At 43.4% G+C, this 26,999-nt stretch overlaps 2 protein-coding genes across 3 annotated transcripts in view; both read left to right on the top strand.

Annotated features, from left to right (window-relative positions):
* Nucleotides 1–19,102, top strand: part of grk3 (G protein-coupled receptor kinase 3) — a 78,653-nt gene extending 59,551 nt beyond the window's left edge. For both annotated transcript variants that reach the window (XM_075455203.1, XM_075455204.1), the window contains 10 exons: nucleotides 1,872–1,966; nucleotides 4,173–4,280; nucleotides 9,556–9,622; nucleotides 12,515–12,615; nucleotides 12,768–12,834; nucleotides 13,946–14,041; nucleotides 14,550–14,712; nucleotides 14,789–14,925; nucleotides 18,068–18,181; nucleotides 18,260–19,102. In XM_075455203.1, coding sequence (XP_075311318.1) covers nucleotides 1,872–1,966; nucleotides 4,173–4,280; nucleotides 9,556–9,622; nucleotides 12,515–12,615; nucleotides 12,768–12,834; nucleotides 13,946–14,041; nucleotides 14,550–14,712; nucleotides 14,789–14,925; nucleotides 18,068–18,181; nucleotides 18,260–18,421 — 1,110 coding nt within the window. In that variant the 3' untranslated portion in view covers nucleotides 18,422–19,102. The remainder of the gene's footprint in view (nucleotides 1–1,871; nucleotides 1,967–4,172; nucleotides 4,281–9,555; nucleotides 9,623–12,514; nucleotides 12,616–12,767; nucleotides 12,835–13,945; nucleotides 14,042–14,549; nucleotides 14,713–14,788; nucleotides 14,926–18,067; nucleotides 18,182–18,259) is intronic.
* A 4,530-nt stretch (nucleotides 19,103–23,632) lies between these two features.
* myo18b (myosin XVIIIB) overlaps nucleotides 23,633–26,999 on the top strand; it is an 85,473-nt gene continuing 82,106 nt past the window's right edge. The window contains exon 1 of the mRNA XM_075456579.1: nucleotides 23,633–24,089. The gene's annotated coding sequence lies outside the window, so the exon portion shown is untranslated. The remainder of the gene's footprint in view (nucleotides 24,090–26,999) is intronic.

Below are 26,999 nucleotides of genomic sequence, written 5' to 3'. Positions count from 1 at the left end.
CTGCAGCAGCACTCAGTAAAAGTTGTTCTGGAGTCACAGAAAGACAGAAAGTTTACAGTTTATGCAAATTTGCGCATATTTAATGAGATAATGTCTAATTTGCATAATTAAACATACAAAATTTCTAAAACTTGTAATACATTATGTTTTCATACTTGTGTAAGTAATCAACTGAGGAAGTTTCATGATGATATCTATTATTAATTATAAGTGTTTACAGGTGTTTATAAGTGTTTACAGGAAGTTTACAGGTGTTTACAGGTAGTTTACAGGTGTTTATAAGTGTTTACAGGTAGTTTATAAGTGTTTACAGGTAGTTTACAGGTGTTTACAGGTAGTTTACAAGTGTTTACAGGTAGTTTACAGGTGTTTATAAGTGTTTACAGGTAGTTTATAAGTGTTTACAGGTAGTTTACAGGTAGTTTACAGGTAGTTTACAAGTGTTTACAGGTAGTTTACAAGTGTTTACAGGTAGTTTACAGGTAGTTTACAAGTGTTTACAGGTGTTTACAGGTAGTTTATAAGTGTTTACAGGAAGTTTACAGGTGTTTACAGGTAGTTTACAGGTGTTTATAAGTGTTTACAGGTAGTTTATAAGTGTTTACAGGTAGTTTACAGGTGTTTATAAGTGTTTACAGGTAGTTTATAAGTGTTTACAGGTAGTTTACAGGTGTTTATAAGTGTTTACAGGTAGTTTATAAGTGTTTACAGGTAGTTTACAGGTGTTTACAGGTAGTTTATAAGTGTTTACAGGAAGTTTACAGGTGTTTACAGGTAGTTTACAGGTGTTTATAAGTGTTTACAGGTAGTTTATAAGTGTTTACAGGAAGTTTACAGGTGTTTATAAGTGTTTACAGGTAGTTTATAAGTGTTTACAGGTAGTTTACAGGTGTTTACAGGTAGTTTACAAGTGTTTACAGGTGTTTACAGGTAGTTTATAAGTGTTTACAGGAAGTTTACAGGTGTTTACAGGTAGTTTACAGGTGTTTATAAGTGTTTACAGGTAGTTTATAAGTGTTTACAGGTAGTTTACAGGTGTTTACAGGTAGTTTACAGGTGTTTATAAGTGTTTACAGGTAGTTTACAGGTGTTTATAAGTGTTTACAGGTAGTTTATAAGTGTTTACAGGTAGTTTATAAGTGTTTACAGGTATTTATAAGTGTTTACAGGTAGTTTATAAGTGTTTACAGGTATTTATAAGTGTTTACAGGTAGTTTATAAGTGTTTACAGGTAGTTTACAAGTGTTTACAGGTATTTATAAGTGTTTACAGGTAGTTTATAAGTGTTTACAGGTATTTATAAGTGTTTACAGGTAGTTTACAGGTGTTTATAAGTGTTTACAGGTAGTTTATAAGTGTTTACAGGTATTTATAAGTGTTTACAGGTAGTTTACAGGTGTTTATAAGTGTTTACAGGTAGTTTACAGGTAGTTTACAGGTGTTTATAAGTGTTTACAGGTGTTTATAGGTGTTTACAGTTTAAGTGTTTACAGGTAGTTTACAGTCTGAAACCTTCAGAACTCGCTCTGAGCCCGTGAGTCTGACTGAAACCCCGAAGCGCTCCAACACTTCAACTGAAGTCCTCCGAGCTGTAGATTCATATCCGCCATCTTCTCTCCTGTTTTTCCTCCAATTCTGCTGTTTGGACTGGTTGCCATAATAACAGATATATTTTGCTGGAAGTCAGGGAACACTTTTAAAGCCTCAGTAAACAGTCCGATGTGCTTCCAGGCCGAGTATTCGGAGGGAAACCAGGACAGGAGGTTTCTAAAGCCGTGAATGAGCCGTGAATGAGTGAAATATCCACTGTGCTTTCCCATGTTATCCCTCATTATCCCTGATTATCCCCTCCTCTCTATCTCCCCCATCAGCCGGCTAATATCCTGCTGGACGAGCACGGCCACGTTCGGATCTCGGACCTCGGCCTTGCCTGCGACTTCTCCAAGAAGAAGCCCCACGCCAGTGTGTAAGTGCCCCCCCCCCCGTCTGTTACACTCAGGGCAGAGGTGCTGGGTTCATATGGGACGCCTTCCTTTAGCTTTAGCTGAAGACCTCACCTGATCAAACATTAAACTCTGAGTGCAGTCAGAGGTTTCTGAGCCGTTTCAGAGCCGAGTTAGCTTCAGTTCAAAGTTCGATTCTGTGGCTTTTAGGGCGGCTGCAACCTCAGGCTGATGGGTTAGGGTTAGTGAATGCAGGTTAAATGAGTTCTGGTGCTTTCATTCATCCCATGAAGGCATGAACGTGTGCACAAACCACCTCAGTGACAGCTTTCCGTCAGGTTCGTGTTGCCTTTAAGTTGGACTGGCCTCCCTCACAGAAGCTTTTCTGATGGCAACTGCACGCTGTCGCCATCTTTGTTGCAAAGCTGAACCCAAAATCGCCAAAGCTCCCACATAAAAGAGAGGAGAAATGGCTAAAACCGTGCATGTTTTTTTACTTTCTGTTGCAAAAAGTAACAATATATAATGGTGCCACTAAGGATTAAAGTGCAAACGTTGGGTTTCAGTGCACAGTGAGGGTAGGGCTGTAGCGATACACTAATCTGACGATACGATACGCGATATTCAGCCTACGATTCGATATGATACGATACGACTCGATTCGATACTATTCGATACGATACTATTCGATTCGATACAATACGCTACTATTTGATACGATACGACTCGATACTATTCGGTACGATAGTATTTGATACGACTCGACTCGATACGATACTATACGATACGATACTATTCGATACTATTCAATTCGATAAGATACTATTTGATACGATACGACTCGATACTATTCGATACGATACTATTCAATTCGATACGATACTATTTGATACGATACTATTCGATACAATACGATTCGATACGATACAATACTATTCCATAAAATACTATTCCATACGATACGATTCGATACGATACTATTTGATACGATTCGATACACTTACATCATTTTCTGGGGGGGGGGGGGGGGGGGGGACAGTGTGATTTGACATGAATTGTCGCTGATTGGACCGGTGGTCCGACCTTTGACCCGGAAGGACAACACCGCCAGACAAACAGAAACAAACGTGAGAGCTGTGCACTTTATACAACATTTTTATCAACTAATTTATCACTGTTTTGTAGAATGTGACCCCCCTGGCATTGTATTGTATTACCTTAATGTTCTGTGTTTTCACTAATTGTAACGTCTGACTTTTGAGTAAAGTTTGCTTTAAAAAAAAATTTTTTTTTTTAAATTAAAATAAAAAATTTAATTAAAATGAAATAATAAATTAAAAAATTGACACTTTATCAGGAAACGAAATATCGATATATAGCGCAGTGTTAATAAAATTGCTCAGCCCTATTTGAGGGGAAATATTGGCAGAAAAACAGCTGAATACATCACAGACATGTTTCCACCATCTTTCATCATTGGTAACGAACCCCAGGCTTTGACAAACAGTTGTTGGATTCTGATAAACTTCCCCAGATGTGTTTCCTCTCGGCTGATGCCATCTCATCTCTTATCAGACGTCTTCTTCTCCACTCAGCAGAGATGTCAGCAGCTTCAGGGACTGTTGCACCGTCAGTTTCAGGCTGTTTATTCAGACTTCAGCCGACTGCCAGAGATGGTTTGTGAGGGAAAGATGCGTCACTCTGACCTGACTTCACACCAGCATTCAGACTTCACTCAGACCTCTGCTGCCGTCTCTGAGCTTTAAACCTTTATTACAAATATTCATCACCTCTAATGTTTCTCACGTGTTTCTCATTAATTTTGAACTTGAAGGATATTTTACATTCTGCAGCTTTTCTCGTTTTCAGGTTGTTACCATGTAAAATGTTGATTTTGATGCATGTTGAGTAAAAACCGTGAAAACGACCCTGATGGCAGATTTAACTGAAGCTCTTCTTATCTCTCAAACAAAGAAAGTTCAACATGACTAACTGATCAGCTGGATTCAATGATTTCGGTTGAATTAGTTGTAATTTTACATTAAAGCTGAGCTTTTTTACAGTCAGATGAGATGATTTAAACACTCTTTTGGATGTTTTTGGACTCTAAAACCAGCCTGTCGGCAGATTAAACCGCTTAAAAGTGATGTCCTGTAATTCTGTGGACAGTTGGTGATCTTTGTAAACGGTTTTCTCTGTTCTAACGTGGCTCTCGTGTGTTTGTCGCAGTGGCACTCATGGCTACATGGCTCCAGAGGTCCTTCAGAAGGGGACGGCGTACGACAGCAGCGCCGACTGGTTCTCTTTAGGCTGCATGCTGTTCAAGCTCCTCCGAGGGTAAGGACTCCAGTTTTATTCTGCTCGTCTTCCTCCTCTCTTTGAATCACTTCCCCGCCTCTCAGCATCTCTGCCGCTCGCCTTCTGTTCCGTGTGTGTTTGATCTCGCTCGTGTGCCAGACTGTTTGTGCGCATGTTTGATCTGGAGTGTGTAAATGCCATAGGTCTGCGCCCGGTGGGTCAGCGAGCCGGTAAAAGGTGTGTGTGTGGTGCTCAGAGAAGAGTGTGTGTGGCGTGTGATTTCCATTGATGTTTGGCGAGCGTGTGAGAGGCGAGCTGCATGTTCATCACAACCTGAGTTTTCTTCATCACATTAAAGTTTATTTTTTAGTGTTACTGAAATCCATTGAACATTTTAACGTGTTTTACAGGTAGTTTAAAGGTAGTTTACAGGTGTTTACAGGTAGTTTACAGGTGTTTTACAGGTAGTTTACAGTTGTTTACAGGTGTTTTACAGGTAGTTTACAGGTGTTTACATGTAGTTTACAGGTGTTTTACAGGTAGTTTACAGATAGTTTACAGGTGTTTACAGGTAGTTTACAGGTGTTTACAGGTGTTTACAGGTGTTTTACAGGTGTTTTACAGGTGTTTACAGGTGTTTTACAGGTAGTTTACAGGTGTTTACAGGTAGTTTATAGGTGTTTACAGGTGTTTAATAGGTAGTTTACAGGTGTTTTACAGGTGTTTTACAGGTAGTTTACAGGTGTTTACATGTAGTTTACAGGTGTTTTACAGGTAGTTTACAGATAGTTTACAGGTGTTTACAGGTAGTTTACAGGTGTTTTACAGGTGTTTTACAGGTAGTTTACAGGTGTTTACAGGTGTTTTACAGGTAGTTTATAGGTGTTTACAGGTGTTTAATAGGTAGTTTACAGGTGTTTTACAGGTAGTTTACAGATAGTTTACAGGTGTTTACAGGTAGTTTACAGGTGTTTACAGATAGTTTACAGGTGTTTTACAGGTAGTTTACAGATAGTTTACAGGTGTTTATAGGTAGTTTACAGGTGTTTACAGGTAGTTTACAGGTAGTTTACAGGTGTTTTACAGGTAGTTTACAGGTGTTTACAGGTAGTTTACAGGTGTTTTACAGGTAGTTTACAGATAGTTTACAGGTGTTTACAGGTAGTTTACAGGTGTTTACAGATAGTTTACAGGTGTTTTACAGGTAGTTTACAGATAGTTTACAGGTGTTTATAGGTAGTTTACAGGTGTTTACAGGTAGTTTACAGGTGTTTTACAGGTAGTTTACAGGTGTTTTACAGGTATTTACAAGTGTTTTACAGGTAGTTTACAGGTAGTTTACAGGTAGTTTATAGGTGTTTTACAGGTAGTTTATAGGTGTTTACATGTAGTTTTACAGGTAGTTTACAGGTGTTTACAGGTGTTTTACAGGTAGTTTACAGGTGTTTACAGGTGCTTTACCGGTGGTTTACAGGTGTTTACAGATAGTTTACAGGTAGTTTACAGGTGTTTACAGATAGTTTATAGGTGTTTACAGGTGTTTTACAGGTGTTTACAGGTGCTTTTCAGGTAGTTTATAGGTGTTTACAGGTGCTTTACAGGTAGTTTACAGGTGTTTACAGTTGTTTTACAGGTAGTTTACAGGTGTTTACAGGTGTTTTACAGGTAGTTTACAGGTGTTTACAGGTGTTTTACAGGTAGTTTACAGATAGTTTACAGGTGTTTATAGGTAGTTTACAGGTGTTTACAGGTAGTTTACAGGTAGTTTACAGGTGTTTTACAGGTAGTTTACAGGTGTTTACAGTTGTTTTACAGGTAGTTTACAGGTGTTTACAGGTGTTTTACAGGTAGTTTACAGGTGTTTACAGGTGTTTTACAGGTAGTTTACAGATAGTTTACAGGTGTTTATAGGTAGTTTACAGGTGTTTACAGGTAGTTTACAGGTAGTTTACAGGTGTTTTACAGGTAGTTTACAGGTGTTTACAGGTAGTTTACAGGTGTTTTACAGGTAGTTTACAGATAGTTTACAGGTGTTTACAGGTAGTTTACAGGTGTTTACAGATAGTTTACAGGTGTTTTACAGGTAGTTTACAGATAGTTTACAGGTGTTTATAGGTAGTTTACAGGTGTTTACAGGTAGTTTACAGGTGTTTACAGGTGTTTTACAGGTAGTTTACAGGTGTTTTACAGGTATTTACAGGTGTTTTACAGGTAGTTTACAGGTAGTTTATAGGTGTTTTACAGGTAGTTTATAGGTGTTTACATGTAGTTTTACAGGTAGTTTACAGGTGTTTACAGGTAGTTTACAGGTGTTTTACAGGTAGTTTACAGATAGTTTACAGGTGTTTACAGGTAGTTTACAGGTGTTTACAGATAGTTTACAGGTGTTTTACAGGTAGTTTACAGATAGTTTACAGGTGTTTACAGGTAGTTTACAGGTGTTTACAGGTAGTTTACAGGTGTTTTACAGGTATTTACAGGTAGTTTACAGGTAGTTTATAGGTGTTTTACAGGTAGTTTATAGGTGTTTACATGTAGTTTTACAGGTAGTTTACAGGTGTTTACAGGTGTTTTACAGGTAGTTTACAGGTGTTTACAGGTGCTTTACCGGTGGTTTACAGGTGTTTACAGATAGTTTACAGGTAGTTTACAGGTGTTTACAGATAGTTTATAGGTGTTTACAGGTGTTTTACAGGTGTTTACAGGTGCTTTTCAGGTAGTTTATAGGTGTTTACAGGTGCTTTACAGGTAGTTTACAGGTGTTTACAGTTGTTTTACAGGTAGTTTACAGGTGTTTACAGGTGTTTTACAGGTAGTTTACAGGTGTTTTACAGGTATTTACAGGTGTTTTACAGGTAGTTTACAGGTAGTTTATAGGTGTTTTACAGGTAGTTTATAGGTGTTTACATGTAGTTTTACAGGTAGTTTACAGGTGTTTACAGGTAGTTTACAGGTGTTTTACAGGTAGTTTACAGATAGTTTACAGGTGTTTACAGGTAGTTTACAGGTGTTTACAGATAGTTTACAGGTGTTTTACAGATAGTTTACAGGTGTTTATAGGTAGTTTACAGGTGTTTACAGGTAGTTTACAGGTGTTTACAGGTGTTTTACAGGTAGTTTACAGGTGTTTTACAGGTATTTACAGGTGTTTTACAGGTAGTTTACAGGTAGTTTATAGGTGTTTTACAGGTAGTTTATAGGTGTTTACATGTAGTTTTACAGGTAGTTTACAGGTGTTTACAGGTAGTTTACAGGTGTTTTACAGGTAGTTTACAGATAGTTTACAGGTGTTTACAGGTAGTTTACAGGTGTTTACAGATAGTTTACAGGTGTTTTACAGGTAGTTTACAGATAGTTTACAGGTGTTTATAGGTAGTTTACAGGTGTTTACAGGTGTTTTACAGGTAGTTTACAGGTAGTTTACAGGTAGTTTATAGGTGTTTTACAGGTAGTTTATAGGTGTTTACATGTAGTTTTACAGGTAGTTTACAGGTGTTTACAGGTGTTTTACAGGTAGTTTACAGGTGTTTACAGGTGCTTTACCGGTGGTTTACAGGTGTTTACAGATAGTTTACAGGTAGTTTACAGGTGTTTACAGATAGTTTATAGGTGTTTACAGGTGTTTTACAGGTGTTTACAGGTGCTTTTCAGGTAGTTTATAGGTGTTTACAGGTGCTTTACAGGTAGTTTACAGGTGTTTACAGTTGTTTTACAGGTAGTTTACAGGTGTTTACAGGTGTTTTACAGGTAGTTTACAGGTGTTTTACAGGTATTTACAGGTGTTTTACAGGTAGTTTACAGGTAGTTTATAGGTGTTTTACAGGTAGTTTATAGGTGTTTACATGTAGTTTTACAGGTAGTTTACAGGTGTTTACAGGTAGTTTACAGGTGTTTTACAGGTAGTTTACAGATAGTTTACAGGTGTTTACAGGTAGTTTACAGGTGTTTACAGATAGTTTACAGGTGTTTTACAGATAGTTTACAGGTGTTTATAGGTAGTTTACAGGTGTTTACAGGTAGTTTACAGGTGTTTACAGGTGTTTTACAGGTAGTTTACAGGTGTTTTACAGGTATTTACAGGTGTTTTACAGGTAGTTTACAGGTAGTTTATAGGTGTTTTACAGGTAGTTTATAGGTGTTTACATGTAGTTTTACAGGTAGTTTACAGGTGTTTACAGGTAGTTTACAGGTGTTTTACAGGTAGTTTACAGATAGTTTACAGGTGTTTACAGGTAGTTTACAGGTGTTTACAGATAGTTTACAGGTGTTTTACAGGTAGTTTACAGATAGTTTACAGGTGTTTATAGGTAGTTTACAGGTGTTTACAGGTGTTTTACAGGTAGTTTACAGGTAGTTTACAGGTAGTTTATAGGTGTTTTACAGGTAGTTTATAGGTGTTTACATGTAGTTTTACAGGTAGTTTACAGGTGTTTACAGGTGTTTTACAGGTAGTTTACAGGTGTTTACAGGTGCTTTACCGGTGGTTTACAGGTGTTTACAGATAGTTTACAGGTAGTTTACAAGTGTTTACAGATAGTTTATAGGTGTTTACAGGTGTTTTACAGGTGTTTACAGGTGCTTTTCAGGTAGTTTATAGGTGTTTACAGGTGCTTTACAGGTAGTTTACAGGTGTTTACAGTTGTTTTACAGGTAGTTTACAGGTGTTTACAGTTGTTTTACAGGTAGTTTACAGGTGTTTACAGGTGTAAACTACCTGTAACAAATATTGTCACCACCTGTTGGCTTAGCATAAAGATTGGAAGCAGGTGGAAACAGTGAGTCTGTGTAATTCAACCAAACAAGCTTTGATCAGAGCGCCTTCCTTTCTGATTGCAGGATTTGGTGGTTAAAAGAGCTTTAAACCTGCTGTTTGAAACTCTTTTTAAAGGTGCTGCTTCTTCAGCAAACAGACGATTTACCTGCTGGTGTTTCCACTGCAGGGAGCTAATTCTTTGCAGCTCATTACTTCCAGTTTTGGCTCCTACGTTTGTGTTCTTATTGAAGTGACCTAAAGGCTGTGAAGCATTCGGCTGAAACAGCCTTTTTATTCATTGTATCTGCTGTGATTCTGCAGCCAGCTCACTGAGCTCATGAAGTTTCCCTTCCAGGACTCCAGCCTCTCCATCAGAGGCCGCAGGCTGCAGGTGGTTAGAGTCGGGAAGCTCTAGGTCACTTCAAATTACCATTTCTGAGTCAGTGGTGCTGTAATATTCATGCTGTGTTTTACCGAGCTCCTGAGAGGTGTGAGTGTTCCCCTCCCTCCTTCCTCCTTCCTCCCACCCATCCTCAGTGTCGGTGTCTCCTCTCTCTCCAGGCACAGCCCCTTCAGACAGCACAAGACCAAAGACAAACATGAGATCGACCGCATGACGCTCACCATGGTAAGCAGCACACACACGTTACGAGGCTTCTCCACGCCGGGTAAACACGCCATAAAGCTGGGAGGCCATATGAATCTTTGCTCTGAACACGCGGGTTTGGCTCGTTAACCCGACAGTAATTCCAAAGGCATACATGTTAGTTTCATGTTAGTTAGTCACGGGTCGCTCAGGGGGGACTCGCTCTGTCCTTCAGTTTTTGGGTCGACTCTCGGTGCTCCGGGCCGTCTGTGTTTAAAGCTGCCAGCAGACAGAGATGGAGATTTCAGACTTCAGACACGTGGGCCCAGTTCATTTTTCACGTTAACACCTCATCCTGACTGAAAGCCAGCGAGGGTGTCCTGATATGCAGCGTGACGATTCTATTGGTTCAGAAAGTCCTCACCTGAAACACCGAGTTCTCCGGCTCCCTTGGGTTCAGATCTTTGGGGTCATAAACCATCGGGCGCTGTTCCACGGTAAAGATCAGCTTCTCCTCGTCCATTATTCCCTGAGTGATGCTAACCTGTTGCTAACTAGCTTGTCAACAGGAAGCAGCGTGTTCATTTCAACCAATAAGAAGTGTTTAGGGGCCGGCGGCACGTCAGGGCAGGCTGATTGAAAAGTACGCTTTCTGATCACTTTTTATCAAAAAGCTTTCAGTTAGGATGAGGTGTGACACCTGGAAACTGCAGCATCCGTCTGACCAGTACTGCTGCCGTTTGGGATTTAAATTCATCGCCTGCGCAGCTGTGTGAGCATCTGGATCTGAGAGTCGGTCCGCTTCGGTTTCATCAGCTGACCAGATGAGCAGCTCTGGTGTTGAAATGTGTCCTGAGAGAAGCCGCGGCTCCTCAGAGAAGCAGCGGCGGCCTCAGAGAAGCCGCGGCTCCTCAGAGAAGCTGCAGCCTCATGGGTCTAAAAATCCGCAGTAAAGACGTCTGAGTTGAAGTTTTTGAAGCTTTCGGCTGCATTAGAAAGTAAAATGAGTTCTGAGACGCAGCCTCAGAGAAGCAGCGGCGGCCTCAGAGAAGCAGCGGCGGCCTCAGAGAAGCAGCGGCGGCCTCAGAGAAGCAGCGGCGGCCTCAGAGAAGCCGCGGCGGCCTCAGAGAAGCCGCGGCGGCCTCAGAGAAGCCGCGGCGGCCTCAGAGAAGCCGCGGCGGCCTCAGAGAAGCCGCGGCGGCCTCAGAGAAGCCGCGGCGGCCTCAGAGAAGCCGCGGCGGCCTCAGAGAAGCCGCGGCGGCCTCAGAGAAGCAGCGGCGGCCTCAGAGAAGCCGCGGCGGCCTCAGAGAAGCCGCGGCGGCCTCAGAGAAGCCGCGGCGGCCTCAGAGAAGCTGAGGCTTTTAACCTTTAGCAGAAAGTAAAATGAGTTCTGAGACACACTAACACAACGCTGCAACAATGCCGGCGCACATCCTGCCCGTCTGATGGACTCGCCGCTGAGCCTTTTGATGTCACGGGTCACACTCGCCATGAATGGTGTCCATTGAGCCCACACGGTGACATATCAGCTCCCACCGAGCCGAGACTCTGAAGGCGTCGGGTTGCATTAGAGTTCACAGTCATTGGTCTGTGGCCGTGGAAGTCGTGCATATCTGTGTGCTTTATGTCCGGTGGGGCGGTGATGGCGCCCTCCCAAACACACTCAGGCCCCATTCCATCTACACGATCTTTCATATTACAATAAATCCAGATTAGGATCTGAATCCAGCCACTTAATCTGGATTATTTTCTTAATCCTGATTTGGGTGAGTGTGAGAGGGGAGGGAGGAACAGAGAAGGGTTAGGGTTAGGCTGACCCATCCCCAGAGAAGGGCTGTGTTCGAAACTGCATACTACATACTTCCATACTCCATACTAATCGATCAGACAGTATGCAGAGCGTTTACCCACAATGCATTTTGCTCCTGCCCGAGCCGAAATCAGCCGGTCTGAAGCTGATTTCCCTTAAGCTCTAAACTCTGTAAACTTTAGCAACATCTGAAACATTTTCAGGCGAGAAAGTAGTCGTTTAGATCCCCAACGTGTTGAAAACCTGACAAAATACCGGCTGTTTACAATTTTGTTCCCACGAATTCGGCGCTACTAAAGCTAGCCGCAGTGAGCAACGCACTTCCTGTTATTTTCACAAAATAAAATACCCGTTGCCTTTTATCATAGGGAAAGCCATTACCATACAATTGGTGCTTTTGTTTTGAAAACAGGAAGTGAACCTACCCTCGTTGTAGCTAGCTTGAAACTGCCGTTTTGACAGGAAATGACGATCGGCGACGTCACGTTACGTTGCATCTTGGGTAGTTTGAGTATGAGTAGTAACCTCATGATGCATACCCAACATTTCAGAGAATCTAGTATGCATCCGGGAACTTAAAAAAGTTAAAGTTAGTAGGAGTAGTAGGAGAAGTATGCGGTTTCGAACACAGCCAAGGCTTATGCTTATGCTGACCCATCCAGCTGCCCTTGATGTTGACATGTGAAGCTGGGGTCATGCTGCGTTGGTCCTTGTTTTACTTGCACACCTCACTGAGTATTTAGTCTGCAGGAACCCTCCACACTAACCTTTAGGGTTGTGTTCTCAGTCACTTTCTGTACGACTGGCCTCTAAAATCCTGCCTGAACCCCTTTCTGTGCTCAATGTTAAACATCTCTGCCAACAAAAAGAAGCTCTAAAGCCTTAGATAGAATAGAACACATCAGGGAACGTGTCAGAAGTGTTCTGGTGTGGACGGCTTGGTTCTGCAGGGGAACAGATCGCACATTCCTCTGGGTATTTCTTCATCTTTAAGCTCTCACAAAGCTCAGCGTTCCGGCGTCTGAGCGGCGCTGCTCAGTAATCCGGCGAAACGAGAGGCAGCGCTGTTTTCATGTGAAGTAGCAAAAGATGCTGACTCTCTGACTCCTTCCCCTTTCCTGCAGAACGTGGAGCTGCCGGACTCGTTCACCGCGGAGCTCAAAGATCTGCTGGAGGGGCTGCTGCAGAGAGATGTGTCCAAGAGGCTCGGCTGCCAGGGCCGAGGGTACGAGACACGTGCACACACACACACGTGCACACATGCACCTGATGGCGTTGGGCTGAAGTCACAGAAGCAGGTTATCAGGTTATCAGAGGATCACTGAAAGGCTGATGTGGGTAACGCTGCCCCCTTGTGTTCAAATGTCTCTCCTGCAGAGCTGCAGAGGTGAAGGAGCATCAGTTCTTCAAAGGCATCGACTGGCAGCAGGTGTACCTGCAGAAGGTGAGTGAGCGCTGAGTTATTCATCAGTCCATACGTGTTGTTCTGTTGGAGCGGGTTAATGATGGAGCACATTCACCAGATATCAGCTGAGAACACGGCGTGAAAACAGGAGATTAACAGGAAAATGGAAATACATTTAAATATAGTCCAGAGTCCCGACTCATTTCTTTCTGTCTTCCTGTAATCTTTAAAGTGTCCTGATCAATAGTTCTCCAGCTTTCTGAAGCTCTTTCACAGTTTTTCTTCCAGCTTGGCTTCATGATTATAATTATATAATATAATACATATATTTTTATTACATATACATATATATATTTATTTTTAAGATTTTAATGCTGATTTTTAAAGCTCTAAATGGTCCGACTCTCACCAGGCTGGGATGATGAGGTGTAACATCGTGTATAACCTGCTCAGACTTTCTCCTCCTCTTCTTTTATTGGCTTCCAGTTGAAACGGAGCCTAAATGGAGTTATTTTACTGCTTTAGTCTTTATTAAACTACACTTTGGCTGAGCTTGTGTTGTTCTAAATGTGCTTCGTAAATAAAATTTGGCGTTAACTTTGCTCCCAAAGATGCATTTAAACAGGCCTGTTTGTTACCTCAGCTTCCCTTTATTTATCCACCTTCTGCACCTTTACATCAGCGGGGGGGCACCTGCAAACCAAACCCAGTCTTTGAAGAAGCTTTACGGCCGCTGCTAAGCAACAGAACAGCAAAGAGGAGCTCAGAAAGTTTGTTGGCGATGATGACGATGGGTTTTAAAGCAGCTGAATTTGCACTTTGGGAGCTGGAATGGTTTAGGCAGATGGTAAAAGTTCATCCTCAGGGGAGGCGGGTCTGACTCAGGCTGCCAGGTGTGACACCTGTGATGCTCTCCATCTCACCCTGATGAAGCAGAAGCAGTCCGAGTCGGCGTTCTACAGTTTATTTGGGATCTCAGGGAGGTTGGGAACCATCTGCTGTTTTCAGGTCCAGTCATGACGACTCAGGCTGGAGCTCCATTAGTCATTCGCTTCACTGCTGTCGCTGTTGCTACGGTTACCACCTCGCTCCGGGACTGTGGCCGTGTTGCGCTCTCACTCGGTTTCTTCTTCTTCTGTTCTCCCCGCAGTACTCGCCTCCGCTGATCCCTCCCAGAGGAGAGGTGAACGCTGCGGACGCCTTCGACATCGGCTCCTTCGATGAGGAGGACACCAAGGGCATCAAGGTAAAACCACCTGTTATCACACACCCCAGGTTAGCATTTACCCCAGATTAGCATCTGCACCAGGTTAGCATTTACCCCAGGTTAGCACTTGCACCAGGTTAGCATCTGCACCAGGTTAGCATTTACCCCAGGTTAGCACCTGCACCAGGTTAGCATCTGCACCAGGTTAGCATCTGCACCAGGTTAGCATTTACCCCAGGTTAGCATTTACCCCGGGTTAGCATTTACCCCGGGTTAGCATTTACCCCAGGTTAGCATTTATCCCAGGTTAGCATTTACCCCAGGTTAGCATCTGCACCGAGTGTCCATCACCAGTTAGCATCTGCCCCAGGTTAGCATCTGCAGCAGGTTAGCATCTGCAGCAGGTTAGCATTTGTTAGCATTGATGCAGCCACAGTGCTGACTTTAAAGTGAGACTATGAGCTGTAGCTCCTGTTTTAAGCTGAAAGAACAAATTCACCTTCAGCTGGAAGCAGAACATCCTGAATAAACCGTCTGTTTGCTGCAGCTGCTGGACAGCGACCAGGAGCTGTACAAGAACTTCCCTCTGGTCATATCGGAGCGCTGGCAGCAGGAAGTGGCGGAGACGGTCTACGAGGCCGTCAACTCGGACACGGACAAGATCGAGGCTCGCAAGAGGGCCAAGAACAAGCAGCTGGGCCATGAGGAGGGTAAGGAGGCGGCCGTGGGGGGGCTGCAGGTGTTCTGCAGATGTTGTGCAGGTGTTCTGACCCTCTCTGTGTGCAGACTACGCTCTGGGGAAGGACTGCATCATGCACGGCTACATGCTGAAGCTGGGCAACCCCTTCCTCACTCAGTGGCAGCGCCGCTACTTCTACCTGTTCCCCAACCGCGTGGAGTGGAGGGGGGAGGGCGAGTCACGGGTGAGTCGAAGGTCGAAGGTCAAAGTCACGTCAGTGTGTGCGTCCCACAGCCGGGTGGCTCAACTCTGTGTCTGTCTGTCTGTCTCTGTCCCGGCTCTGAAGGAGAAGTGGCTCAAACATTTTAAAAAGCTGAAGGACGGGGTGAGTGTGGCCACACGGGTAGAGCTGTAGGCCTCCCTGCTTCCCCCCCAATAGTTTGTGCTGAATGCCTCCTCTTCCTGCTGAGCCCACCCACCTCACTCAGAGGGGTCACATGGCACTGAATGGATCGGATTATTGGCTAAATCACAATCAGACTGAGTTATTAAGTGCATGTAGACACCTTAATCTGACTAAGAATTGGATCAGATGGGATTCAGACCCCGAGATAACTGGGTTGAAAGTCACTCTAAACCTGCTTGTAGACGCTGAAGCACGTGGTGAATCAGACTTTGCGTTCTGCGCATGCTCCAGATGTTTTCCCGGGGTCGTGACCCGGAAGTCAAAGGAGACGATATTCCTGTTGTTGTCGCCGTCAGAAAGAAACAAACAACGCGATGGAGAATGCTCCGTTGGGCATCGAGTTTGTGCAACAAGCAGCTCATCACAGACCAAATGTAGAGGGACGTAGCTTCATCTGGCTCTGCGTTCTCCATCTTTCTCCAATGCCTGAGTTTGTTGTTGTTGTTGGTGGTGAAGAGGTCAACAGGAAGTGGCTCTATTAGCAACAGCTGGAATGGGTACAGCGCCACCTATCACACCGGGGTATGACACGCTTTGTGCCTCTGATCCCATTCATTCACCGCCACATATCCAAGGAGAATTACCCTTTAATAACTCATTCTGATTGTAATTTAGCCAATAATCTGATCCTTTCAGGGCCATGTGACCCCACTGACTGTGATTGGCTCCCAGCATCCACTGCTTCCTGTTGTCATGTCATCAGGGAGGAGGAATGTAAACCAACAGGAAGCTTAGAAACAGCTCTGCCATGGAAGCAGAGAGCTAACTGTCGCTAACAGGATAAAAGTTTCAGTTTTAGGGCCTGAGGACGTTTGGTCTGAGGAGATCCCACAGATGATCGGTCAGGATCTCTGAGATCTCTGTTAGAAGCGTCGATGATGACGGTTTCTTTCTGTTTTAAAGAAGAATCGCAACATTTGGATGTTTATTATGTAGATATCTTAGATATCTTTTTAGATTTTTTGTGTATCCAAAGCCAAGAGCTCCTGAAGTAAATGTCATTATGCCTGCATAGTGACAATAAAGATTCTTGCGGTTATAGACGGCTGTTGTGCCTTTAGCAGCGTAACCATGGCAGCAGCGTGGAGCGTAACCATAGTAACCATTTATTCCCTCCAAAGCAGCTGATGGAAACGGGCCTGAGGGGCTTGTTCAGCAGCTGGAACACGCCTGGTTTAACCAGACAAACTGAGGTTTTTATCTCGGCTGGCGGCGCTTCCTTCGGTCGGTTTCTGAGGTTTCTCCGTCTCTCTGCTGAGTTATGGCGCCACATTTCCACACAGACCACACGTTCGAAGTGTGAAAGGTTGCTTTGGATCCTCGCGGATCGGCTTAAAGCGGCTCCAGGCGCCGGGCTGCCAGATGTAAACATCTGTTCTGACTGGTTGGAGGCTCCTGGAGGTCCACGGACCAGCCTCAGGTCGCTGTAGCCCCGCCCCTGACCCTGACCCCGCCCCCTGGCGTAGACCAGCAACCACCGGGTGCTGCTCTGGAACCGGTGAGATCCGGTTCTAAGGCCTCAGGAACCGGCTCTCTGAGTCCAAACCAGCACAGGAAGCCCGTTAGCTTTAGCCCGTTAGCTTTAGCCCGTTAGCTTTAGCCCCTGAGCTCAGGGGAGATTCTTCTTCTTCTTCTTCTTCTGTGTTGTATCTGCTTCTGTGTTTTATCTGCTTCTTCTTCTTCTGTGTTTTATCTGCTTCTTCTTCTTCTGTGTTTTATCTGCTTCTTCTTCTGTGTTTTATCTGCTTCTTCTGTGTTTTATCTGCTTCTTCTGTGTTTTATCTGCTTCTTCTTCTTCTGTGTTGTATCTGCTGCTTCTTCTTCTGTGTTTTATCTGCTTCTTCTGTGTTTTATCTGCTGCTTCTTCTGTGTTTTATCTGCTTCTGTGTTTTATCTGCTTCTTCTTCTTCTGTGTTGTATCTGCTGCTTCTTCTTCTGTGTTTTATCTGCTTCTTCTTCTTCTGTGTTTTATCTGCTTCTTCTTCTTCTGTGTTTTATCTGCTTCTTCTTCTTCTGTGTTTTATCTGCTTCTTCTTCTTCTGTGTTTTATCTGCTTCTGTGTTGTATCTGCTGCTGTGTTGTATCTGCTGCTTCTTCTTCTGTTTTATCTGCTTCTTCTTCTTCTGTGTTTTATCTGCTTCTTCTTCTGTGTTTTATCTGCTTCTGTGTTTTATCTGCTTCTTCTTCTGTTTTATCTGCTTCTTCTTCTTCTGTGTTTTATCTGCTTCTTCTTCTGTGTTTTATCTGCTTCTTCTTCTGTGTTTTATCTGCTTCTTCTTCTTCTGTGTTTTATCTGCTTCTTCTTCTTCTGTGTTTTATCTGCTTCTTCTTCTTCTGTGTTTTATCTGCTTCTTCTTCTGTGTTTTATCTGCTTCTTCTGTGTTGTATCTGCTGCTTCTTCTTCTGTGTTTTATCTGCTTCTGTGTTTTATCTGCTTCTTCTTCTTCTGTGTTTTATCTGCTTCTTCTTCTTCTGTGTTTTATCTGCTTCTTCTTCTGTTTTATCTGCTTCTGTGTTTTATCTGCTTCTTCTTCTGTGTTTTATCTGCTTCTGTGTTGTATCTGCTTCTGTGTTGTATCTGCTGCTTCTTCTTCTGTTTTATCTGCTTCTTCTTCTTCTGTGTTTTATCTGCTTCTTCTTCTGTGTTTTATCTGCTTCTGTGTTTTATCTGCTTCTTCTTCTGTGTTTTATCTGCTTCTTCTTCTGTTTTATCTGCTTCTTCTTCTTCTGTGTTTTATCTGCTTCTTCTTCTTCTGTGTTTTATCTGCTTCTTCTTCTTCTGTGTTTTATCTGCTTCTTCTTCTGTGTTTTATCTGCTTCTTCTTCTTCTGTGTTTTATCTGCTTCTTCTTCTTCTGTGTTTTATCTGCTTCTTCTTCTTCTGTGTTTTATCTGCTTCACGTTCTCTCGTCTGTTCGCAGCAAAACCTGCTGACGATGGAGCAGATCGTGACGGTGGAGGAGACGCAGATCAAAGACAAGAAGTGCATCCTGCTGCGCATCAAAGGAGGGAAGCAGTTCGTGCTGCAGTGTGAGGTAGGACCGGCTCCGAGCCGCCGCCATCACGCCGCGGCGCCGCGCCCGGACCAGCTGACGTCTTCTTTTTGTCCGCAGAGCGACCCGGAGTTCGTGCAGTGGAAGAAGGAGCTGACGGAGGCCTTCCAGGAGGCCCAGAAGCTGCTGCGCCGCGCCCCCAAAGTGATCGGGAAGGGGCGGGCCGGCGTGGTGGAGCTGTCCAAGCCGCCGCTCACGCACCGCAACAGCAACGGCCTGTGAACACGCCGCCGCCGCCCCGTGTACAGATATATACCCACACACACGCACAGACACACACACACTGCGCACCTCAGCCCCCCCGCCGTCCCCACCGCGCCTCGCAGTGTGTGCACGGACCACCAGCCCCCCCCCCCCGCACACCCACCGCCATCAGAAGTCATTTATTTCCTGGTTCCATCCACGGGACAGCCAATCAGAAGGAAGCAGCATGTGACCAGCCTCTGCATGGATGTGGCGCCCGCTGCTTAGCCCCGCCCCCGCCAGCCGCCTCTGAACCTGTTTGAACCGGACGCCTCGGATCCTGAAGGACTTCTCTCAGACCCGAACCGAGGCCGGGCTTCGGGGGGAATGTAGAAACACTCGACTGGAAGCCCCCCGCGTCCCCCCGTTACTCAAAGTGCATAAAGTGCCAACGCGTGTTTCACCCGGGCGGCGAGCGGGACGGAACCACAGACGCTCAGGTCGGCTCCCCCTGCAGCCAGTTGCCATGGAGACAGAGATTCCATTGGGCACCGGTAACCATGGACAACCGTGTGACCAATGTGTGTGCGAGGTTTGCAGAGGGGGCGGGGCCTGTTGGAGTGTATATATAAGCCACCGTTTCTGTGTGCATCTCCAGTGTTTTAGTCCAGTGTGTTCGCATCGTCGGTGAATCTGTCCGCCTGTCCGTCAATCTGTCTTTCGGGGGGGGAGGGGGGGAGGAGGGGGAGGGGGGGGAAGAGGGGGGGGGGACAGACGGGAGTCAGACGGCCTATAATCACTCACCGTGCCGCTGGACCTTCAGACATTCAGCATCACACACGATCATCCTGGGAGGTTTACAGAGTCAGGCAGGCAGGAAGAGGAGGAGGAAGGGGGGGGGTAATTAAAGGAGTAGTTCCCCCCTTGAGTCCTCCAAACAGCTCGTGGATAAAGTTTTACACAAAATCTTGTTTTTTTTTTCAGGCAAATCTGCATCATTGACCTGCTGGAACTTCGTTTCCCAGAATGCCCAGCATCTAGAAAGCTGCTGCTTACACTTCTTCTTCTTTTGGTTTGAACATCACTGTATTGGGCTGCAGCTCACTGATATTAATCTGATGATTATTGATTATTATTGATCTGTCGGCGCCTAAATAAGCAGAAAAAAAATTTGCTGGTTGCAACCCGACGGGCGCAACGAGCCGTTTATCAGTTTATTCAGTTAAACGCCTAAACAACGCTTTCGGTTTCCAATGATAAATGTGGGAGGAGCTAAAGAAACGGCTCCTTTAATCAGCAGATCCAACAGCTTCTTCTGAATCAAAGCCAGATTTTAAATTTTCAGCAAATTATGGAGGAAAATAAAAACCTTTAGCCTCTGCTCGGATAAATGAATCAGATTAAATCTGAACCCGTTCTAAAGCGTCGGCGCGTCTCCGTCTCAGTGTTCAGCGCCGGCGTTTCCTCGTCGTTTACGGCGCCGCTCGAACCCGTCGATGTTCAGGAAGTGTCTCAGTCTTCTTCAGGGCTTTTTCTCCTCGCGCAGGACGGCGGCGGCGCCATGCGGGGCCTTCGGTAGGAAGCGGGGGGGATCTTATCGTCTTAGAGAGAAATTCTTTTATTTTTATAAACCAAAATGGTTTTTTATTGTTTTCATTGAGTTTCTGTTGTTGCACCTTTTAGCCCAAAATGTGTTTAATGGATGTTAAATGTGCCAAATAACTGTCGCTGAGCGCGTGGCGCCCGCACGGGCCGGGCGCTTTCACCCTCCCACCAACGCCACGGCGCCCGGGAACTGGTGAAGGGTTTGAAACTGTGACCAAACGGCTCCGCCTCCACGCCACGGAGACGCCCTCGCACGCCGCCAGCTCCACGCCGTCGGTCACGTGGGCGTGCGGTGGCGTGCCCGAGCCTCGCCGCCGCTCCCCCGGCGGACTCTTTTGACCCTCCCGTCTCACGGACCCCACAGGACGGCGTATAGGAAACAGATCTCAGTATATATAAATATATGTGTATATGAAATGAAGCTCTAGGTTTATTTAAAGATTTAATGTAGAGGAAGGGGGCGGGGCTTCGACGTGAGTGTAACTGTTTGTGGTGAAGACTTCGGCTCCCATCTTTGCACATAAAGACTTGTTAGAGATGTCGTTCCTGCGAGTTCCAGATGATTATTTTTCATATTTATTGCGTGCGCGGGGAGCTCCGCCTCCTCGCCGCGGCGGCGGCCCGCCGCAGAGCGCTCCGGCTCCCACCCGTCAGAAGCTCTTCTCTCCGTCTCCGTTCGCCACAGACAGACACGAATACTACTGCTTTGGGTTGTTTAAGGTCATGATGCTGATATACGATGGTGATATTATTCAGTGATTCTTTTATTTGGATTCTTTTGTTCGGAGGACGAACAGTTCATGAATAAAAATCCTTTTTCCGTGTTGCTTCCTGTCGCGTCTCATTTGTTCTCCTCTGTCCACCAAATATCTCTAATAACCAGCCTGGGCAGCGATTAAAATGTTTAATCTAATTAATCTCATGATTTCCCTGATTAATCACGATTAATCTCATTTGTACGCAGAATCCAAAAATGAATCCAAAAGTAGTGTATAGCTTTTAGCATTTAGCTTTATTTTAAATGTGCTGCCATATGAATGAAAGTGCCATAACATTTGTTGTGCAAACACACTTTTAACATCAGCATCTTTCTGTAGTTTTTATGTAGAAGCCTCGCTCCACTGTCTGTTTCCTTGAATGACTTGCTGCTATCAGTTGTGTGTTTTGCCTTTAAGTGATATTTTAGACTGGAACTACTACGCTGAGAAGACAATTCAACTTGGCAGAGTTTACAGATGACTTTGGTTCTGTCGACTCCGCCGTCTGGAAGAACTTTAACATGAAAATGGCCGAGTAAAAGTTCCGTACCCTTCTCCATGTTTGGTGGATCCGCCGATTACTTTCTTTTCCTGTTCCACAGCAGACAGCAGCAGACTTTTACAAAATAAAAGCCTGTGAGCAACAGACTTACAAAATAAAAGCCTGTGAGCAACAGACTTACAAAATAAAAGCCTGTGAGCAACAGACTTTTACAAAATAAAAGCCTGTGAGCAACAGACTTAAAAAATAAAAGCCAGTGAGCAACAGACTTACAAAATAAAAGCCTGTGAGCAACAGACTTTTACATTAATAAAACAGGGGGGGTCCGTGGCATAGTGGGCTGAGCAGGCGCCCCATGTACAGAGCCTATAGTCCTCGCTGCAGCTGGTTTGAGTCCCGCGTCAGACGGCCCTGTGCTGCATGTTGTTCCCCCTCTCTCTGCCTCCTGCTTCCTGTCTCTCCGAACTTTCCATTAAAGGCACAAAAGCCCCCCCCCAAATGTGTTTTTTAACGCATTGATTATTTAACGCCGATATTTTTCGAGCATTAACGCAGGTTTTTGTTGTTTTTAAAACAAAATTTAATTTAAATTTAAAAAACAAAATTTTTAAATTTGAGAACACACGTGAGCAGCTTCAGCTCGATACTTGAATTATTGCGATGCATCACGATATTTTCACTGAACATACTTAAAAAATAAAAATACAGCCATTTTCAGTGGCTGACTGGCTGTGTATGATCTGGATAGTGTCTTCAATTGATACATAACTCAAAGCAAATCAATTCATAACTGTAGTTATTGAAACAACTTTTGGAGGTATTGCCATTAAAACAAATATTACTGGACACACTCATCACAAAAAGTGCATAGGATTTATAAAACTTAAAATAACTAAATCGGGATGATCAGTACAGACAGAAAAAAGTGCATAGGCTTTATAAAACTATAAAAAAAATAAAATGAATATTGCAAACGAAATGCATCAATTGCATGTGTCCTATCATTAAAGGCATAAAAAGCCCCCCCCCCCCCCAAAAAAAAAAAAAAAAAATCGATACTTGGCGTTAAGAATCGATGCAGTAGATCGCGATGCATCGTCATGACGATTATTTTGCACACCCGTACAGTCCACTGGTGGATATGTTAGGGTCCCAACAAACAAACAAACGTATTCTCATATCAGTCCATGTAAACTTACGTGCTTTACGCCCTCTGAATGTGACCTCAGTCCATCCTGAGCCTGTTCACCTGTATTTACCTGATAAAGCTGTTCAAACACGAATATCTGAGTTCCAATGTGTGAAACATCTTCAGTTCACCCGCTGACCTGTGAAGAATCTCCCACATCCAGATGAAGCCTCAAAGTTCACTTCTAACCTTTGAATCTGTAACATCTGGATAATCTGAGCTTCAGGTTCAGGGCGTCATGTTTGATGGGAACCGCCGACTTAAGAACATCACGTCCCAGAGAACGGTTTGTTTAAAAAGGAAACTGGCTGAAAGCTCCTGTTTTCATCTGTCCCACTTATGCTGTGTTTAATAAATCTTTGTTTAATTAATCTGGGTTTGATATAGTTTGGTCAATCTTTAGGATGCTGGAAGCCTGCTTAAAAATAAAGCCAATAAACTGATTATTAGAGACTAAAATGTGATTCTGCTGTGAGACAATAAAGGAGAATAAAATTAATTTAAAACGTTTTTTTTTATTTTATTTTTTTTATTTATTTATCAAATGCAAGACAAAAATGTGAAGTGTATACAGGAATACAAGTTCTTTTTCCAAACAACTTAAGAACTTGTATACAAGGATAATTACAATAAATAAATAAATAATTTTAAAAAAGACAGACAAATAAATACTATAATAATAATAATAATAATAATAATAATACATAGAAATAATAAAACAAAAGCTAAAAAACCGAAAGGAAAGGAAAGGTCTGACTTTTTCCTGGAGAACCATTTTGTGATGCAAATGTATTACTCTGTTGAACGCATATTGTTCTGAGAAGCAAAACGCTTTATTTTTTAAACCCCAGCCAACTAGCCGGACTACCTTCATCAACACCAAAACGAGGCTGGAACTCTGCTCACAGGACGCAGCAGGGGGTAAGAAGATGTTCAGAAATGATGTTGCTGATATGGGATGTTACACAGCTTCATGTCAGAAGAGGCGAACTGTCCCTTTAATCGTGTCCTGATAAAAGTTCACAGATGAAAGAACTCTGGGTCACATGACCTCCCCGTCAGGTTTCCTCATGGCTCCACTTCCTGATAGAAAGCACGAGGCTCCGCCCCCTCATCTTAGCCCCGCCCCCTCATCTTAGCCCCCTCAGCTGCACCCGTCAGTCACAGGAACAGCTGACACACTTCAGATCTGCACATGTGCTGTGGTGTCCTGTTGGGAACAGCCGGCAGCCATTATTACCCCCCCACCGAGCCTTCTGAAGGGTTCTGTTGGGATCTGCTCACATTTAGGGCAAACGTTCAGAAAATACCCCGATACCCCGACCCGAGCCAGCCCGGGGGGCTTCATACCCCTGACCTCCGGCCTGACTCCGGCCTGACTCCTGGTCCTGGACCCCCGGGCTCCTGACAGGGTGGTGTCCCCCTCCTCCACCCTCCGCCTGCAGATATTTTTAGGACTGGTCCGCCGGCCCTGCTGCTTATCTGAGTCTGTTGCTCTATTTCTGATTCTGCTGCCCCCCTCGGTCACTGTTCCCAGGGTCTCTGGTGGTGTTTGTGTGGCGATCCAACTCTCAGCAGGATTTACCGTCACACGTTTGGACCTCTGAGCCTCTTTGGAAGGTTTTCCTAACCCGTGAACGCAGACAGTCAAAGGTAAAGTTGATTTAAAGCTGATTTAAAGCTGAATAAAGTTGATTTAAAGCTGATTAAAGCTGAATAAAGTTGATTTAAAGCTAAATAAAGCTGAATAAAGTTGATTTAAAGCTGAATAAAGTTGATTTAAAGCTGATTAAAGCTGAATAAAGTTGATTTAAAGCTGATTAAAGCTGAATAAAGTTGATTTAAAGCTGAATAAAGTTGATTTAAAGCTGATTAAAGCTGATTAAAGCTGATTAAAGCTGAATAAAGTTGATATAAAGTTGATTTAAAGCTGAATAAAGTTGATTTAAAGCTGATTTAAAGCTGAATAAAGTTGATTTAAAGCTGATTAAAGCTGAATAAAGTTGATTTAAAGCTGAATAAAGTTGATTTAAAGCTGATTAAAGCTGATTAAAGCTGAATAAAGTTGAATAAAGTTGATTTAAAGCTGAATGAAGTTGATTTAAAGCTGAATAAAGCTGATTTAAAGCTGAATGAGAGGGGCATCGGGCCTGTGTGGGGCCACATATCCCGGCTGTGACACCGGCCTCGGGCAGAATCTAACTCCAGCTCACAGAGTTGTTGTTTCCCGGTTTGTTTCTGGTGGCTCATAAAGCAGAAGTTTGTCTTTAATCCTGCTGGGTCACTTTAAAACATGTGGTTGAGGGTTTAAAACTCACCTGAGGAGCAGCGTTTTGATGTGAAACCCGTCAGATTCCTGAAGGCAGGAAGTGGGATCCTTTGGGGAGAAGTTGTTATTACTTCAGGGGGTCCTGCAGAGCCCCGAGTCCTCCGGGGCTGAGACCCGAAACTGGATCAGGTGCAGAGAAACAAACAGGAACCAAAGTGTGAATGGGTCAGCAGCACAAACCGGCTCCAGGATCAGATTACAGGATCAGTTTGTAAAAAGCTGCTTTTCTGTTAAAGATTTTGAGCCTGAAAACGCTCAGCTTTAAGTCCAAATCACAGAATAAGACCGTAAATTATATGTTTCTGCCTTAAATTTAGCCTCCGGTGCTTTTAAACTGAATTATCCAGCTGCAAAAAGCTTGTTTTTAACCTTGTAGCACCCACAGTTGCAGATATGCAACAAGCTTTTTATTTATTTACATTATTCATTTACATTATATTTATATTTTTATTTACATTACATTAGTTGATTTTTTTAAATTTACATACATTATTTACATTCATGTGTATGTGTAATATTTTTTTTACATTACATTTTATGCAAAAATGGGTGGGAATAAACCAATATTTTTAATTTATTGGTGGTTGCATACCTGCAACTGTGGCTGCTACAAGGTTAAGCTTCTTATTAGACTGTGAAAATGTGTTTGATGATTTCTGTCCTTTAGAGACAGCTGAGGAAACATCTGGATTATTCATCCTTAAATTTAAATCTGAACGGGTTAAAGAGATGCAAACAAAGGGGAAGTTTTGCCTCGTTTTTGCTGTGATTTACTGAGTTCTGTCCTTCTGAATCAGGGGAAATAATCCGCTTCATTCTGGGTCTCTTTCTTTGGACCAACAGAGCTGCTTTGGTTCTGTTTGGGAACCAGATAATCAACCACCCAGTCCTTACACATCATCTGAAGTTCACTCTCAGGTCAGCTGGTCTGACTTAAGAACTCTGAATGTTGGTAAGAAGATGTTGAACATCAGATCTGATGGGAGCTGAACTCACCTTCTAGCATCGGGCTGATAAACAGACTGTAATGGCTCTGTTCACCTGCAGAACACACTGATAATAAAGTTAATAAGGTTAATAAGGAGGCAGAGACTGGCGTTTATCTGCTGCCTCTCACATGTGTGAAAGGTTGGGGTTAGGAATGGGAATCTGTGTCTTTCAGTATGATGCCTGATGATGAACTTCATCCTTAAACTGGGACACAAAGCTGATAAACTGTACATCTGCAGCTGGAGTATGAAGACGTACTGTGTGATTGGTTCTTTGGTTCCCAAACAGAACGAGAACCAGGAAGTTACCGGAAGCTTTGAAAGTCTGAGGCTGTGTTCCAAACCGCATACTTCTCCTACTACTCCTACTAACTTTCTGAGTTAGTATGCGAGTTTGAGTAAGCGAAAAGTTCCCGGATGCATACTAGATTCTTATTTTCACAAAATAAAATACCCGTTGCCTTTTATCATAGGGAAAGCCATTACCATACAATTGGTGCTTTTGTTTTGAAAACAGGAAGTGAACCTACCCTCGTTGTAGCTAGCTTGAAACTGCCGTTTTGACAGGAAATGACGATCGGCGACGTCACGTTACGTTGCATCTTGGGTAGTTTGAGTATGAGTAGTAACCTCATGATGCATAACCAACATTTCAGAGAATCTAGTATGCATCCGGGAACTTCTCGCTTACTCAAACTCGCATACTAACTCAGAAAGATAGTTGGAGTAGAAGGAGTAGTATGTAGTATGCAGTATGTAGTATGCAGTATATAGTATGCAGTATGCAGCATGTAGTATGCAGTATGTAGTATGCAGTATGCAGCATGTAGTATGCAGTATATAGTATGTAGTATGCAGCATGTAGTATGTAGTATGCAGTATATAGTATGCTGTATGCAGTATGTAGTATGCAGCATGTAGTATGTAGTATGCAGTATATAGTATGCAGTATGCAGCATGTAGTATGCAGTATATAGTATGTAGTATGCAGCATGTAGTATGTAGTATGCAGTATATAGTATGCAGTATGCAGCATGTAGTATGCAGTATGTAGTATGCAGTATGTAGTATGCAGTATGCAGCATGTAGTATGCAGTATGTAGTATGCAGTATATAGTATGCAGTATGCAGTATGCAGCATGTAGTATGCAGTATGCAGCATGTAGTATGCAGTATGTAGTATGCAGTATGTAGTATGCAGTATGTAGTATGCAGTATATAGTATGCAGTATGTAGTATGCAGTA

The sequence above is a fragment of the Odontesthes bonariensis genome, chromosome 22 (genome assembly GCF_027942865.1).
Source record: "Odontesthes bonariensis isolate fOdoBon6 chromosome 22, fOdoBon6.hap1, whole genome shotgun sequence".
Lineage (NCBI taxonomy): Eukaryota > Metazoa > Chordata > Actinopteri > Atheriniformes > Atherinopsidae > Odontesthes > Odontesthes bonariensis.
This window is presented reverse-complemented; position numbering and strand designations above follow the sequence as displayed.